Genomic DNA, 17,485 nt, shown 5'->3' on the forward strand with positions numbered 1-17,485 from the left:
AACACTTTAAAGAGCACGTGTCTATAGGGAAATTGCCAAAAGAATTTGATATGTCTGTACATTGTTAGCTGATGGCATCGCAGGACAGGTTGTGGAGCTGTGCATTAACTGTGAGAACTAGGAAAAAAGTTGTAGCTTAGTAGTGTTCCTACTTGCAAGTCTAAGTGTCTACTTTTTGATGAGTGCATAAAAAAGCAACGTGGGAGATTTTGAATTTGTCATTATTTACTATATAATTGAAAACTTTTTTAAAAAAGGAATTTTCTGCTTTAAAGTTTGTGGTTTAGTATTGCATATACCCAGGTAATAAAATTAGGTCCAAACAAATTCTATGAATTGAGAAAAATCAATTTTCCTATTTATTCACACAAACAAACATTTAATTGAAACACATTGTCCTTTAAACCTTTTCGTACTGTTTGAGAACCTAGTGTCCAAAACTTTGATTCTGTTACATGTCTTTCTCTAAGAAAATATAGGTTTTTGCAATTAAAATCTGTGTGACTATTTCCTTCCAATATGTTTGCTGAGCTCAGTGTGTAGTGTACCTGAAGTTGCTTTTTCCTGGGATTTTCATCTTGAACTACTCCCTAACCCTGAGATTTTGGGTAGATTGTAAACCGATAGCTGTCCTGCTTATACTGTTGTCTTCTTATAAATCTGGCATGATTTTTGAGTACAAGAATGGGATGTGGTGCCAAAACCAGAAATGTTCCATTTCCTAAGCAGGTGGGTTTTACAGGTTTCTTCTGCTTTCTTGGTAACAAGGTAGTTTGCAGCATTCTGAAGCAGACCTGATCCTCGCTGCTGTGCTTGTGCCTCAGCCCTTACTGTAACCTACTGTTGCAAATGGGCAATGCCCCCTATGACAAATCTGACCCCTGCAGATTCTCAGCTGCACCTACCCTGGAGCACTTTGCTCCTTAATGCAAGTGACAGGGCAGAGATTTCTTCCTTGCTGCGCCTCAGTAAATCCTCCTCACATTTTGGAGTTGGCAGGTAAAAATATTTGCATTTAATAGAGGAGGTTGAAGTGCAGACAAACTCTGTGAGGAAGGAGACATCATCTTCTTACTTCTCTTGCACAGAAATGACAAGGTTCACTTGCTTGAGCTTCACTAACTTGAAGACTAACTGAACCTGGCAGTTATTTTGACCTTTTGTGATCTATTTCAAGGTAAATTAATGTGTTTGCAGCCTTCTATCATCTGAGTCAGGTTAAGCTTGACATACTTGAAATCTCCATATATTTCTTGAACTTGACAAAATGGCTTCAAATATTTCGGTCTTGTTTTGATGCACTGAAATTACCTTTCACATAAAGTTGTACAATAAGGATCTTTCATTCAAAATAAGCTCTTGGATTTAATCTCTGAAGAAACTTTCCCTTGGATGAAGTAAAGAAAGTTCTCCTGATTTTGTTTTGAGTGAACCAGTTACTAAAGGAGCAGCTGACAGACATTGTGGAGAGCTGACAGAGGATTCAAGACTGATTAATTTCTAATAATCTGTCAATAATTTAAATAGATGAGCCCTGATGGAAAGGGAGCTTATTTTTAATTTATTTTTTTCTTTTGGAAGAATTCTGCTTCTCAGGTTTTGCTTGGGTTTTTTTTCCTCCTTAATCCTTTTTTATCATCTTCTCTTGAATTTTCTTAGTGAAATTTTACCTGGATTAATTTAAAGAAATTGAGCAGAATGCAGAAAACACTTGACAGATGCCTTACAAGCTACAGATGCAGTTCTTGAACTACTTTATCTTTTAGGAGAATTTTGAGGCAGCAGCATGGTAGGACAAGCCACAAGTAAAATGTTCTGCAGATGACTAGTGGCATCCTTGCAAAAGGACTTTGTTTACATATTGGCTGTCAGTATATGGAATAACAGACCACTTATCACAGTTGGTTTTAAGGATGAAAACCAGTTTAAGGAAGTTCAGCAGTCGATGTCATGGGTTCCACACAGAGTGGAACCAGCAGATGATGGTTTTTCACACCTGGCAAGACTGAGTTAGCCTCTTCCAGAAAGAAGGTACTTGCTGTGAACCTCACTGCCAGAGTGCTTCTATGCAGTATTTAATGATAGTTTGTAAATCCATAAAGTCCAGGAAAACAAATGTGTAAAGGTTATTTAAATGCGAATTAGGTGCTTTGGATTTCCTTTTCTGAATGTAAACTACAGCAGAAGTAGCTTCTTCCACACCTCACATACTCTGTACATTACACCTGTAGGTTCAGGACTAACTCTGGGACCTGATGGTATCTTGAGTCTTAAATGTTTTACATGTTAGGTAATTGGATCGATTGGCACATGACTCACTTGGCACTTTTGAAACCCCGACTTTGAACAATCAGGAATTGTCATCCCTGCAAACGTTCAGGGTCAATGCTGCTTCTGCCTGGCAGTACTTGGCTGGGGGAATAGTTCGTGTTTTCTGTGATACAGAAACTAAATGCCTATCTCTGCTAACAGCCTGTTTGTAACATCAGCTTTTAGGGATACCAAAAACAAGAGCTCTTGTGCTGGTCTCTGGGCCATTAAACACCTTCTGTTAACATGAAAGTGGCAATATATTGCTTATCACTTTCAGTGTAAAATAAGCAGAATATTACATGAAAAAAAGGTACTAGATTGTTTTTACATTGGATTGGGGGAAAGTCTGTTTTGCAAATCTGTTTTAAGTCAATGGGCAGAAGCTCTATTGTCAAGAGACTTAAAGTTAAGCCTTTTAAGTGGCTCTGCAGGGAATAGTCTCTCTCTGGTACAGGAAAGGACTGGATGATGCAAACAGTGCTGTCCTCCTTCTGCAACTTCCTTCTATGAATGTATATTTTAGTCTCATGTCACTTCTTTAGCAGGTTAAGTTCCATTACATCAAGTCCTTTTTATCTGTCAAAGCTGTAAAAATCCCCGATAGACTTCTCTGCTGAGGAAATGGTGATAATCGCTTTTAAGTTTTTTCAGGAATATGTGTTGGTGAGGGAAATAATGCTAGTTAGTAGCTCTTCATAGAGAAGGGAAACTCAGTTGATTTGTTTTGCACAACAGATTCTTAAAAAAAATAATCCTTGAATGTGAGAAATTAACAATTTTCAAAATGGTGTAACTAATGGATAAAAGTAGGCGTGCTGTGTAACTCCTTAAGCCTATGCCACACTTCCAATGTTGAGCTGGATACTATACTACTTTGGGCATTGGATGTGGGCTAATTAACAAGGGATTTTCCCTTCCAAGTAGCACTTCGGAAATCCCTGAAAACTGCTTTTAAGTGCCTTTCTTTGGACTACAATAAACATTGTACTGTGGATGCTGTACTGGAGACATAAAAAATAATGCTGAATTAGCCTAGAAGCTTATTTCACCTTTAAAATTTGTTTTGATTCAAATATTCATGATTTAAATGTTTTTAAATTGACTTGGGAGTAAGGGCACAATTTTTTTTGTTAATCCATGGTGTGACACCTTTCAGTCTTTAAAAGTGACCCATAAATTCTTCTTACGAAGTACTTTTCCTGGTCATTCTGAAATGCATTCTGTTGAGCCTGCATCTGAAAAAAATGTGTTGTGAATTATTTTGGTTTCCTAATCATTACTGTTCTAGTAATTGTATGGCTGGAGAATTTAGACTTGTATTTTTCATTGCTTTCTGCAAATAAATGTTTACATTAGTATACATAACAAGTGTGCACACTGTCACAGGCAGTAATAATGACAAGGAAAAGGAAATGTTACAGGAACTATGGGAAATAGTCCATATGCCCTTCCTAAAATGAATTAGTAAATTAAAAATAGCTCTCTTCATGCTGTGTAAAAAGCAGTAGCTCAATGAGTATCAAAAGAACGTCTCGGAGGGGTTTACAAATAACTTTGGGGAAAGATGAGAGAAGGAATGGGAGTTCAGGTGCTACCTGCCACACAATAGCAACCCTCCCATGCTTCACATTATGCTTATCTCTGAAACAGCTTGGGATTGTGTCCTAGCAAACTCTGTGCAGCTTCAGCCATAGTGGATATTTTGAGGTTGTGGTAAGGAAAACCACACAAGGGCGAAGCAGTGCTATTCTGGGGAAGCATGACTCTGATGGCACGAGGACGGCCCCACGTGCAGTGTCTGTGGGTGTCTCTGGTGCCCGGCCCCGCTGGGGCGAGGGGGTGTGCGTGGGGAGCATCAGAGCATCAGCAGCCTTGCTGCCTGAAATAACTCCGACATTTGGAAACATTGCAACGACTTGACTGTGCAGCCCCCCTGGCTGTCAGCCTCTGCAGCTGTTTTTCACAGACTGCTTGATTTTGTGTTTTTAGTTAGCTTTGTAATTAGAACAAGCTTGATTTAGGAAAGCTTACAGTGTTGAGCATAATATTTGGGTGAATGGGCTTATTGATTGATCCTGTGTGTTGCTCAGAATGTTTTTCTGACTTGGTTAGTATATCTCAGAAATTGTAATATATTTTGATGTAATCGGAGTCAGAGGGGAGCAAATGGAGGCAAGGATTAATAAAGTGTGTTTTTTTCCTATGTTTTATAGTAACAGTACTGCATACACATATGAAAAACTTACATGCCCTTGTGGCTCAAGGATTTGTGGACTTTGGCTTGCTTAGCCATCTTCTCCCATGTGGACTTTGAAAGCTGAGCAGTGAGGAACTGACTTACGTATGTCTGTGTGTATTGAAACTTTGTTTAACAGAATTGTAACAATTTTGAATAAAGTGTGGCATTTTTTTACCCATTCTATACTTCTTTGTGATTGGATTTTTTTAAATATTCCCTATTTTCAAGGAAGCTGTATCTATGCGATTACATGTGCAACTAGTGCAGTATGTAAGGAATTCCTTGGAAGTCTTGCATGTACACTTGAATGAAAGTAGTGTTTGACCAAATGTGCATACACACGTGCTTCTAAAAATGTACTGAAACATGGCAAGTACTGGTAAATTGTAGGCAGGACTCTTCTACTATGTGGAAACAGCTTGCCATTTCTTTGCAAGAGATGCAACAGAGCTTCCTTTTAGCTATTCCTGAGGTTGCCAGGACACAGGTTCAGAGTTTTACACCCTTCAAAATGATCAGAAAAAACTAGCTCTTGTTATACCAAGCTGATTTTAACATACTTCTGTAAGGGTGAATATATCACTGTGTAATAACAGTTTGCTGTCAACAGTCTGAAAGTACTTGGTCCTTCTGGAAAACAGATTCCATTCATCCATAACACCGTGGGTTACTTCTGTAAACTCTGAAAGTCTCAAATTGAATGCATTCCCAAAAGGAATAGCTCTCCCCTAAGACCAACCAAAGACTTTGTAGACCTATCAGCAGCCACTCTATAGTCTTAAATTCTTATTTGTCTTTGTCCTGCATAGATACAGTACTAAAAAGTAGGAGGTTTTCATGCTTTGCTTTCATCTCTCAGCTTCTTACCCTATATTGAAAGGTTACTAATTCTACTTCTGGTGACTGGTGCTGGATTAGGGTGAGTTTTGCCACTGCAGTGATACCGGAGAGATGGCATCTTTATTTGTGGATGTAGTTGATTCTCCTTACTTAAACAAATTTTTCTTTTTATCTGTGAAGAATGAAGCTGTTTTTCCACTGCTTTGCTTGCATCTCTGGTCATCCTGAAGCTAAAGACCAAGTGAGACTTCCCAGATTCACCATCCCTGGAGGTTTTTAAGCAGAGATTGGATGTGGCCCTTAGTTGGAGTTGGATCAGGGGTTGGACTTGATGATCTTGGAGGTCTTTTCCAACCCAATCTATTCTATGATTCTATGATTCTATGATTTTATGTTTTTGTAAGCCATTACATTATAGCACATCACTGTGACGGCAATATTTATGTGAGGCTTTGAATGTAAAATGACGAAGTGCTTCAGTTTTACCAAGCGTTTTTAATGTACTTTCCCCAATATTGAGAGAACCATTTCCAGTACTTGCTTACAATGTGGGCCTTGAATCCTGAACCTCTTTGTTGCAAAGTTGACTAGATTTATTTTGATATTCTTGGCAAATTCAAGCTGCTGTGGCAAACCGCTTTGAAACAGGTGGTTCAAGAACTAGTGTTATTTTATTAGGAATGATGATCTTGTAGTTTTCCTGTTTCCCAGGAAGACTTTGTACCACAGACCTCATGAACACTGACACTGTTTTTCTAGATAAACTGAACTGCTATTCCTGACCACCAGATTAGTGTATGTTTGCTGTCACATCAAAGTACACAAGCTTGATCCTCTGGGGGAACCTTCTTTCAAGCCCAGTTTGTGTGTCTGAAAACTTCCGTGGCATTTTCTTAGCCCGTCAACCAAGATTTCAGTTTAGAGGGTCTGCTGCTTTGAATTATTTGCAAGCTTCCAAAAAAAAAATTTTTTTTTTGGAAGATGATTACCTCCTAACCATTTTACAGGTCTTTACTCATCATTATTTAGGTCATAGCTTAATGTAGTTTCTAACTTTCCATCTTTTTTTTTAAATTCCTGCATGATCTTTTTTTTCTGGTGTTCTAGGTAATGTGGTGCTATTTTGCATGTGAATCTTTTTAGTAGCTAAGGTGTGCCCTACTTTGCCTGATAGTTTAGCTCTGCATTTTCCTTGCATAGCAAGACACTGGATACGTTTTCTGTAAATCAGACATATCTGGAATTAATTAAGCTTTTATTTCACCTAGTGAAGTTGTAACTAACCATCCTAGATGAGAAATCAGGTAAGCATTGTGTTTTGTTGGCTGTTCCTCAGGATGGTACTGGTGTGCTTGTGCTTTCTGATGCTTAGTTGTTCTCTCCTTACCTTTCTGTCTTCAGTTCTCTGCTGCCTCTGTTGTGCCTGCTTGCTGAAGTGCATGATTTCCAGCTCCACCATTCTGTTTTCCCTGCGTATTACTCCTTGCCTTCCCCCTGCCCCTCCCCAGCAGTTCTGCAGCATCTTTTACTTAGGATCCTGCTGGCTACAAACTAACTTTATTTATCATCTGGAGGTATTGCTTCCAACATAAGGTAGAAGTGGAGGTCTCCTCTGGGCCTCCTTAAAGAGCAGATTAACCCTTTGGTCTTGTATTTGTAAGTAAGCATCTATGTCACATCTGTATAAGAATAGATGTTCCTTTCCTGTGAACTATTGATAAATTATATCATGTATGAATGCATAAATATCACTTTAATAAATTTCCTGAAATTGGCAATTTAGTTTCTGATTTTAAAATACTAAACTGAGTCTCTAATAAAGTTTGTTTGCACAAGATTCCATGAACATTTGTCAGTGTTTGTGTAAAACCTGGAATGACTGTAAAGTGTCTTTATGCTTATTTTGAATAAGTAGCACCTTAACCAAGGTTTGAGACACTATTTTCAATGCTCTTCTGAGGATACTGAAGGTAGTGTGTCTTTCAAGGGGTTATATAGGAAAGCGTTTGTACTTTTGATGGTGTGAAGAATGTAGTTAAATAGTGTATTTGTTTCCAGACTGTCTCATCCTGTATTGTGCAGGAATGGGTAGAATGGGAACGTGCCTCAGGAAGTCAGTAGTTCTCTACCACAGACACTTTTTTCAGTTATATTTCATTCCCCTTCCTTCCAATGTGTATTTTGTGTACTGCCTTTTATTTTCATGATGACTTTGTTGGACTGTGACATGCCTCTGCAGTCTGACTGTATTCTTGGATTGCTGTCTGGATCGTAGAAAGAACACAGCTCAGTATTTTCTGCAAAAATTCATTTTTTTCCTTTTTTTCTTGAACAACATTTATACCATCCTCCTCTATCACCATTGTGACTTTTGGTTCATTCAGCCTTCCTAGAGATGTGAAAAAGTTTTTGTCAAGACTTTGTTCATAGTCAACAACTTATTTCTCATACAATGGTGTGATTGCAGAAGATCATGTCTGCTTTTACTGGTTTACCAGGATACTGTTGTGCACAGTTTATGTCTTGCTAAATTACCAGAGGTCTTGGCTAAGGTCATACAGACCCTGTAAAGTAACTGGACATGTGTATGTTTAGGTTAAAACTTATTTATATGGTCAATACTGATCTCACTTGAGTTTTTTAGTAAATGAGATAATTAAAACACTGGTGTGTCAGAGTTGATAATTGTGAAGGAGATTTTTTGAATTTCCTTTCCTGTCATGTGGGTAAGTGATGACTGACTGCTGCACAACTGTTGATAACATGGTGTTGTAATACTCAGTCTCCCATTAAGGAGCATTTGCAGTACCAGTTCCAAAGACAAAACATTAGATTCACTTCTTAAAATATTATCCGGAATGCTGGACATGCTGGCAGGTAATATCAGCTCTTTCAGATCCTCTAGTTATGACTGCAAAAACTGGCTTTCACTCCCTGTGGCTCTCAAGTACCTCATGATCCTCACACTGAAAGCTCCATTAAGGAGTTTCAGGTTTTCTTTTGGACAGCAATAGCCCAGACACTGCTAGATATTCTGGATTAGGACATAGCCTGCTTGCTTCTTTCTCTATTACGCTACATCTCAGAGTTTTTTTGGCAGATAAAACAGGAATGTGCTCTACTCTCTCTTCTAGCCCATCTGTTTGAGAGCATCTTAATCCTGAGGATCAGTGAAATTCCCATTTCCTTTTTTCATACAGAACAGAGCACACCTGTTCTCCTCTGCACCTTGTGCTGTGACTACGAGACTGAGTTTACACGGGAGTGACTTAATGCTATTTGCATTGTCATTTCACATGGAACCGTTTTATTCTTTTCTCCGAGGTAGTGGATCATCCCACCTATCACAGGTTCTGGGACAGAGCTTGGGGTATGCAGAAGTTACAGAATACCTGAAAGCTGGCCTGAAATGGGGAGAGAGGGTTTGGTCAGCAGGTAGCATCTCCTGGGGGAAGATAGCCTTGCGTGTCTGCAGTGAGCAACCTTACAAAGACCTTGTCCTCTGGCCATACCAGTAGGCAGTCTTCTACTTTCCACATGTTTTTAGGCACTGTATTATGCGCCCTCTGCCCACAAAGGGTGCTGCAGCTTTTTATAGGTGTATTCCTTGCATCCTAAATGTAACGGCTTTGTTCTAATTTTCTAAAGGCTCGAAGAAGTGTTTTATATGAATAGTATAGAATTTTTTTTCTATTTATAGTATTAGGTCTTCAGATTTTTTTTCCCTTATGTCGTCCTCTCAGTATCCCTGTAGTGATTTCAAAAGGCTTTGAAGATAGATGAGTAACAATCCTAATGAAGCGTGTTTAGTATAAAAAGGACAGTACCAATTGAGTAAATTTGTGAGAGTGGTGTTTGGGTCTTTTAAGCAACTTGCATTTTGTGAAGCATCTGAGTGGCAGTGAAGACAGCTGGAGATCCCACAAAACAGTTAAAAATGACATGTGTGTAAGGTACGTGACTTGGGCTTAGCCCACCCAGTCCATTTTAATGTATTAGGTGTGCCTCTAATGTTGCCCTTTATCCTCTGTCTTGTAAAAAACCAAATGTGTATGCTACACATAATAACAGCTGTGTTCAAAAATAGACCATTTCTACCCCTCACCCCCCCCCCAACATTGAACTTGATTTTCTTCTGACGCGATCACAAGACTGCTGCTGCAGTAGGGGCTTAATGCTATTTACGTCGTCATTTGACATAGCAACATCTCTCAGGGGATTTTTAAACAATGCAGCTGTTCAGGAGAGATGAAGAGGTTGAGGATGGGGAGAGGGAAAAGGAGCAGAAATAATTTTATCTGCCATTAGGGATATTGTGGCGGGGAGGGGAGGCAGCCAGCAAGCCAGGGAGTTCAGTAGATTCATGATTCTGCATGAATGGACGGCAGGATCATGGGAGTTGCAGCTTTCCCTTGAATGGGAAGGAGCATCATGGGAATCAGGCTGCTTCTAATCTTTTTTGTGAATGATTCTTTTCCTGTTTTATGAATGGCTCTGGGGGGCAAAGTGCTGTAAAATCCTTCTTGAGCTATACACAGGTCCCTTAAGGAATGCTAGGGTGGGAGTCGGGTGCAGCAAAACAGAGATGCTGCGATGTTAGCCTGCTGTTCTGCTCTTTTGAAGTCTAAGAGGACATTGTACTGGTTTTAATTCAATGTAATTTAGCTTGATTGAAGCAGAGTTGCTTTTTATATGAAGTACTTTTACTACTTGCTTTTTTCTACTTCAAAATGTAGTTAGCGACATGCATTTCTTCTGTTCTATCAAGGCTGGAGATGACAGCATATCAGAAGCATTTTGGAATGATCAGATTTGAAGGTCTGCTCTTGTTCACCCACATGTTCCCTTTTTGATATATGTTCAAAAAACTAAAAGATTGAAAAAATTTTGTGGGACCAGAAATGAGAATGGAAACGGAGGGCAATAAAGAATTGTTTTTTCTTGGTCTCAAGCAACTCATTTGCCATTCAGCTTAAGTTAAAAAAAAGTGGTTTTGTCAAGCTCTACTTAAACATGGTTGTGGACGTGTGTTTTCAGATTTCTCCACTTTTGTTATTCTGCATAATTTACTTTCTTGCCACCTTTATTGTCCCTTACAAAGTGTGCTGAATCATTTGAGAACTTATGTTCTCACCTAAAATAGCTTAATGTCACAAACTTCTTGCACAGATGATGTCAAAATTCAAGGATTCCTGTTGCAGAGGTTAAAATGTTCATGTGTAATATTAGCTACTTAAAATAATGTTTTGTAAAACCTAATAACTGATACAGTCTTAATATCTGAACGATAATTCAGTTATTTCAAACGTAATCTTTTATAAACTTTTTTTTTTTAGAGGAGAAGTACAAAGTGGAAACAAAAGTCATTGCAGCCGACTTCGGAGAGAGAGAAGATATTTACAGTAGAATCCAAGCAGGATTGGAAGGCCTGGAGATTGGTGTTCTAGGTTTGTATCTGATCTTTCTAAATCTTTCATCCTGGTGTTTTGTCTTGGCCTGCCCAATATGTTTTTCCCATATTGAAGTCTATTGAAACTAATTCACAAAAGCTATTGTTTGTCTGACTAAAGCTATGTTGCTGTATGCTTGATATCTTTTCTATCTTGCACTACATGATAGGGTGTTTGCATGAGTGCCTACCTTCTAGGAATTGTGATGCTTATTGAATGTTTTCAGTGTGTTACTCTGTGATTGTTACAGGCCCTTTAGCTTATGACTGCATGCACCATGACTTGAACACTTGAGATTGTTGAGCCTGGAGGAGAGAAGGCTTCAAGAACACCTTATTGTGGCTGTTCAGTACTTGAAGGAGGCTTATAAGAAAGATGGGGACACTTTTTAACAGAGCATGTTGCGATAGGACAAGGAGTAATGGCTTTAAACTAAAAGAGGGTAGATTTAGATTAGGTATAAGGAAGAAAAGAGGGTGAGACATTGGAACAGGTTGCCCAAATAGGTGGTGGATGCACCATCCCTGGAACACTCAAGGCCAGATTGCATGGGGCTCTGAGCAACCTGATCTGGTTGAAGATGTCAGAGGGATTGGACTAGATGACCAACTCAGCTGACTAGATGGAGCAACCCAAACTATTCTATGATTCTATGACCTAATGCCATCTTAGAACCTAAGCAAGCTTCAGATATTTAGCTTAGGAGATATTCAACTTCAGAGTAGAGCCCTGTGGGAGAACTGTTAATTTTTAATTATAGAGCTGTTGAAATTTAATCATTACAGTATAACATCAAGTAACTGTCTCCTGCTTCAAAAGTTTTAAGTGTGTTCTGGTCACGTTGATAAGCTGCGGTACTTTTGCTGGTAGCAATGCAGTGTGCTTCAGTGTGGCTTGGTATATTGCAGGAGTGTAGGTGGTGTGGGGGTCCTTGAAGAGGCAAGATGATCCCTCCAGTTACTTGGTCAAACATTGAACTATGATGTCAAAAATGTTTTTTATCACAAGCTAAGAAGAGTTTAAACATAGCAGCAGTTTACCTGAATCTTTTTTGAACAGTGGGGTAAAGGCAGTTGCTTATCAGGTTACTGTTTTTTCCCTTGGAAGCACATGTACCTGTGCATATCCTGTATTTCTGTGGTTACTCATTATAACTGTGATAGTTAAACACATAAAACCATAAAAGCCATAAAACATGGCTCAGATATCTACTAGTGTATGTCATCTGATAAAATACTCCTCACTTCAAAACTGATTTTACTAACCTGAAGTGCAGTAATTGGAGCTAGAACTGTGGGGTATTTTAAACATATTTCTAAACAATACTGTATGAACTTGTTTATATACTATATGATAAACTATATGAATTTTGTTGCTAGTAGGTGAATTTTGTTGTACAATGTTTGAACATAATGCTCAAGGAAATGGTGTATGTAAAAATGCAATTAAAAATAACATTAATGGATAAAGCCCAGAATGTTCCCTACTACTTCTGACAGATTTGAGTACATACAACTCATGACATCCAGTATTTAATTGCTGTAAAAAATCAAAACCATTGGAGTAACTTCAACTGCCAAGGATGTGTTCTGTGTAAAGAGTAGTTGTGACAAAGCTGTGAATGCCTTGTTTCTTGTTTCTGAAGGAAATAAGTCCCAAAAAAACTTTGAAGAGTGAAATTAACGTATGTTCTAATCTGTCCTGTCAAAATCCACTCAGGGAGCGTAAGGCTTGCAAGCTGCCTGTCACGAAGCAATTGCTGCAGAATAGTGGATCATTTTAATGTCTCAAAACACCAGCAAACCTTTTACTGTGTGAGGTACATACCCCCACTGGAAGGGTTTTTATTATTTCTTAAGCTGTGATTAGGTTATGGTGATGTACAAAATGATGAAAGTCTGACTTTGTATAGTCTTTTGTAAACTGGGCACTAAAGCAGTGTGTATCTCACATTTTGTGTAAGCTTATTACAGGAAAACAAGCACGTTCTTCAAGCAGAGCCTGGTTCTTGCTGTTATTTGCGTGAGCACCTTGACTAAAAACATGGTAAAAATAGCAACTAAATACTTTGGAGTTGTGTATTCCCTAGTTGAGCTCCTCCACTTTTTTTTCTTGCAGCCACTGTCAGTGCAGGTTTACAAAAACCTCTCTTCTGACTAATCACTAGCAGTTTTAGTAGATCTTGTGCTCAAGAGGACCGAATTACATGATACTTGGGTCTTTTCTACTCCCCAGATACAGCTCTATTAATAGAAACCACTGGCCAATGTAATTTATAAACACAGGTGATGGCTACTCCAGAAAGACAGTGTCTTCATTTTCTTATGGTAATTAATGTCATGCTTTAGTGCCTTGTATTTTAAATTCTGCAGTATTTGTTGCAACCCAGAGTATAGCTTTTGTTGAGCTGTGTTTTTCATCTATGTCTGAGGGAAAACATGGGTTTAAGTGAGAACAGCCATAAAGGGATGAGTTCTCAGGTTCCAGCATATTTTCTTCTTTCAGGTCTCATCTGGAACTGTAGGTATGAGAAGTGTTGGTAGCACAGTTGTCAGTGATCGATGCTGATTATTTTTTAACCTTGTACTTGGAGATCTAGGAGTCTCCACACGTACTGCTCAAGAATAAGCTGCTAATTATGTAGTTGCACAGAGTCTAACTAAAGTACTTACAGATTGAAATCCTTGTAAACTTATTTGGAAGCTTCTTCTCACCCACGTATAAAGGCTAAAAGAGTTTGCATAATGTTTTGCTGTGTGTTCAAAACAGCGTCTGTCAGTGACTTCGAACATGTGCTAGCTACAGCAATATGTTAAACAAGCAGAGGTGGGAAATCTTCTTTTTGCCATTCTTAAATAGCTGTGATTCTTGAAAGGAGTTTGAGCTGGACAGTATCTTAACGCTATGGTTATCTGGTTTTTTTCTAGTTAAAATATGGTGGTACGAATCCAAACCAGATTTCTTAATGGTCTGTTACAAACTTGTAGCAGAGATGATTGCTGAAAGTGGAAGGGTGTATATCTGGGACCCAATCTGCAGTAAGGGGTGTGACTCCCTGTAGCATGAATCATGAAAATATTCTATATTTGGAGAGAATTACCAAGGTTAGTCCCCTAACCCTGCCACAATTTATAGGCAGAATCTTCTCTAGAGAGATGGACTGAAAAATAGTTTATTTTAGGATGAAAAGAAGGAAAAAAAATTTGGTTCACTCTGGCAATAACAAGACTGGATCTTCTTCCTTTTCAAAAATTCTCACTCTTTCTAAATATGTGAAATGTCTGCTGGGAATTTGCCAGCTCTCTGTTCCCCTCAATTCCTCATCTCAATTTTTAAAGGTTATCTTAAAGTTAAAAATTCGAAGCACACAACACGACTAACGAACTTCCATAAATACACCAAGATCTGGACTAAAAGAGCTGTCACTTGAGGGAATCTCTGAATGAAGTTGGTGCACTTGCGCAGAGTCTCTCCTGCCTGTTTCTTGCACATCCTGCGTCCCTATTGATACTTAAATTTCTTTGAGGGTGGGTGTTAAAACGACAGCTTTGGGCACGGGTGTAGGGGCTGTTTTATTTTTTCTTAAAAAGGCATCAGTGCCTTTTGAGGACGTTTTTTGTCCCGGTGCAGACTCCTGCCTGGAGGTGCACAGCGCTGTTGAGCATACATAGGCTTTGGGATTCTCTGGGGTGTAAGACACTATATAAATGTAAAATGTTGCCACAGCAACCACATGTCACGCGATTCACTTGCGTAAGATAAACAACAGATACTTAGGAAGCGGAGATCCCATTTGGCTGCTGCTTTTTGTCTCCATATCAATGTGCTTTATGGAGTTGGAGGCTGCAGAGCAGCACTGTTTTCGAACAGAAGTAGAATTCCCCCCCCCGTTTGGGTCGGGATTTAAGAACAAGTATTGGTTTCGTGTCCGAGAATAAAACCGTGCCAGTCTGAAGTACTGAAAAAAACCTCCGAGGCTTAAGTAATTGGTACCTTCTCGGTGAATTCTAAGCGCTGCCGACGGGGAAAGGTTTTGCAGGTGTTGGGGGTGACGAGGAGCACGGTTTGCTGCGGTGAATCCCCGCGTTAGGAGGCGGCGAGAGCGGAGCGGGTCCCCCCGCGGGGAGCGGGGAGCGGGCAGCGCCCGGGCTCTGCTGCCACCTCCCGGCCGCACCGCGCACTGCGCCGGCCGCTCCCCTCGGCCGGAGGGAGGGAGGGAGGGAGGGAGGGAAGGGTTCTGGTGTCTCCCTGCACTTCGTGTGCGTGTTTGTAGAAAGAGACGTGAAACAGTTTCATCTGCTGTCCTGCCTGGCGCCTGGTAGTTGCTCTCTGGCTCGACACCCCGCAGAGTCCCCCGTTCCTCCGCACAATATGCGCTGGCGTTTCTGGCAGGGGGGCAGCCTGTGGGAAGCAGCGGAGGGTGGGTGCGAGTTGCTAAACATGCCATCTTTTAAACAACCGGAGAATTAACATATGAAATGGCCTGCCAATGTGCTCCCTAATTCCACTGGTCTGTGTACAAGTATGTTTACAGTTAAGGAAACTTAGTTAAAGGAAATAGAATGTCTTAAATGCAACATTTTCAGTGTTATTTGAAAATTGTAATTAATTAGGTGACATCCAAGTGATCTAATTCATGCTTTTGTTTCAGTCAACAATGTGGGAATGTCGTATTCTTATCCTGAATATTTTATTGATGTTCCAGAGCTGGATAAGGTAAGTGCTTTTGTGGTACCTTCTACTGTTCTACTATGGTGAGCAAATATGGCAAAAGTATTTAGGTTTGGTAAAGGAACCCGCTTAACAAGGTTTTCTGATTAGAATTAAGTGTTCAAAAAGCTTTGAGATTTACATAAGCAGCATAACACAGTTCAGATGACGGCAGTCTTATTTTTTAATGGTGTTCTTTACATATTCTTCCCTGCTGCTTTTATTTCTATTCCAGACAGATGCTCTGGGGTCACTGTCTGAATTCTGCTCCTGTTTGTGGTCTCATCTGGCTGTTGCTCATGAGCTCCTTTAGCTTGTGGTGGGGAGTTCTTAGGTGACCAAAGGGAAGAGACAAAAGCAACTTCATGGATGGAAGCTGCATATTCCATATCGGTTAGGAAACTACAATATGACCGTTTTAGACAGTTCATAATGTAGGGACAATCTTGGTTGTATTGGATACACTGAAAACTTTGATTATGAACAATTTCACTGGTGCATGATTTTGTTTCCAAAACCCCCATAGATCACTGTCTGCACTGTGGTTTTCTGCTTAATCACCTTCAAATGAGCTTTGTAATCTTTAGCAAAAAAAAAAGGAAAAAAAAAAAAAAAAGAAATCCCAGTTTTAACCTGGATAAACTTTAAGTCACTGAAACACTGCTATGAAATGGTGAAGAGCAAAATACAGTAGTTAATTTCTGAACATATTTAAATATAAGAATTTGTTAAAGTTCATAAGTGTTGCAAATAGTGTTAGGAAATACAGTGTCAATGTAATACATGTTCTTTATTAGTTTGAGTCCCTAATCAGAGATTAAATGTGACCAAGAGCAATTCACAGACTTTGCTTTGAAAGCCTATCACTGTTCCTGATATTTAAGCAGGAAGGCAGGGGATAAGGATGAATAATTTATCCCAGCACTTAAACCCAGAGGGTGTATAAATACTGATCAAATAACTTAAAATGAGCAAACCCTAAAACTTTGTTTTCTTGCAGACAATCGACAAAATGGTCAACATTAACATCATGTCTGTTTGTAAGGTAAGTGCCCTCTTACCAACGCTTGCTCCTGGTATCTTAATTCAAAACCAGAAAACAGATTCAGTTGTCTGAGGGAATTACTTTCACCTGTTAGACCATAGGTTTACTTTTCATCTTGGAGAAACCCAGCAGTTGTGATTTGTCATATTGGACTTGTTCTGATTGTTATGTGAAATATAATTTCTTGCAAAAATGCCTATTAGCTGTTTGGAAGAGCAAGGTATATACACAAAATAGCACTTAGTGCTTCTTCACAATTGTTCTTCTAGCCCTTCTTGTAAATCGTTCGTTGTTCTCCCCCTGCTTCTTGGGGTGGGCAACCCTTATCTCTGTACACATAAAGGTTTTGTGCACTCTAGTGAAAAAGCATTGAAGTATTTTCTGCAAAATATGTGAGCAAGAAGGAAAACCAAACTCACAGAAGCATGCATTAGCTTTACTTTAGAAGCTACCTTCCTTTGTGGTATTTAAACTGAAGGTTTTATCGAGAAGAAATCAACTTGACTTCAGGCTAAAACATATGGCTGTTTTCCTCTTTTTAACATGAGGCCCATTCAAAAATGAGATTTTCAAGTCAAAACTTAAAAGAGATGGAGGGAATAGCAGCTGCTTACATGACACAGGGAATTGGTTATTGTATTACCAGTGAGTGCTGATGAAACTTATGGAGTTAGTTTAGCAGACTGTTTTTTTTAATGTTAACAGAGCTGCATGAGGTGTACACCTGAAGAAGTGTTGTCATGCATAGACCTCTTGGAGAGTAGTGTAATCAGAATGCCTCTGCTAAGGTGTGAGATCTGTGCTGTGCCAGCAGAGGGAGTGCACAATTCAGTGATAAAGGAATTTGGGGTGTCAGTCTTCATGGGAGCATTTTGTTAGAGTAGAAAA

The 17,485-nt window shown here is 39.3% G+C and overlaps 1 protein-coding gene across 1 annotated transcript in view; it reads left to right on the plus strand.

Annotated features, from left to right (window-relative positions):
* Positions 1–17,485, plus strand: part of HSD17B12 (hydroxysteroid 17-beta dehydrogenase 12) — a 97,820-nt gene that overhangs the window by 42,033 nt on the left and 38,302 nt on the right. Inside the window, 3 exon segments of the mRNA XM_027893691.1 lie at positions 10,729–10,839; positions 15,494–15,558; positions 16,553–16,597. Of these exon segments, the coding sequence (XP_027749492.1) occupies positions 10,729–10,839; positions 15,494–15,558; positions 16,553–16,597 (221 nt within the window).

This window comes from Empidonax traillii, unplaced genomic scaffold, assembly GCF_003031625.1.
Source record: "Empidonax traillii isolate 1590-97213 ecotype Southwest subspecies unplaced genomic scaffold, ASM303162v1 scaffold402:size526523, whole genome shotgun sequence".
In the NCBI taxonomy this organism is placed as follows: Eukaryota; Metazoa; Chordata; class Aves; order Passeriformes; family Tyrannidae; genus Empidonax; species Empidonax traillii.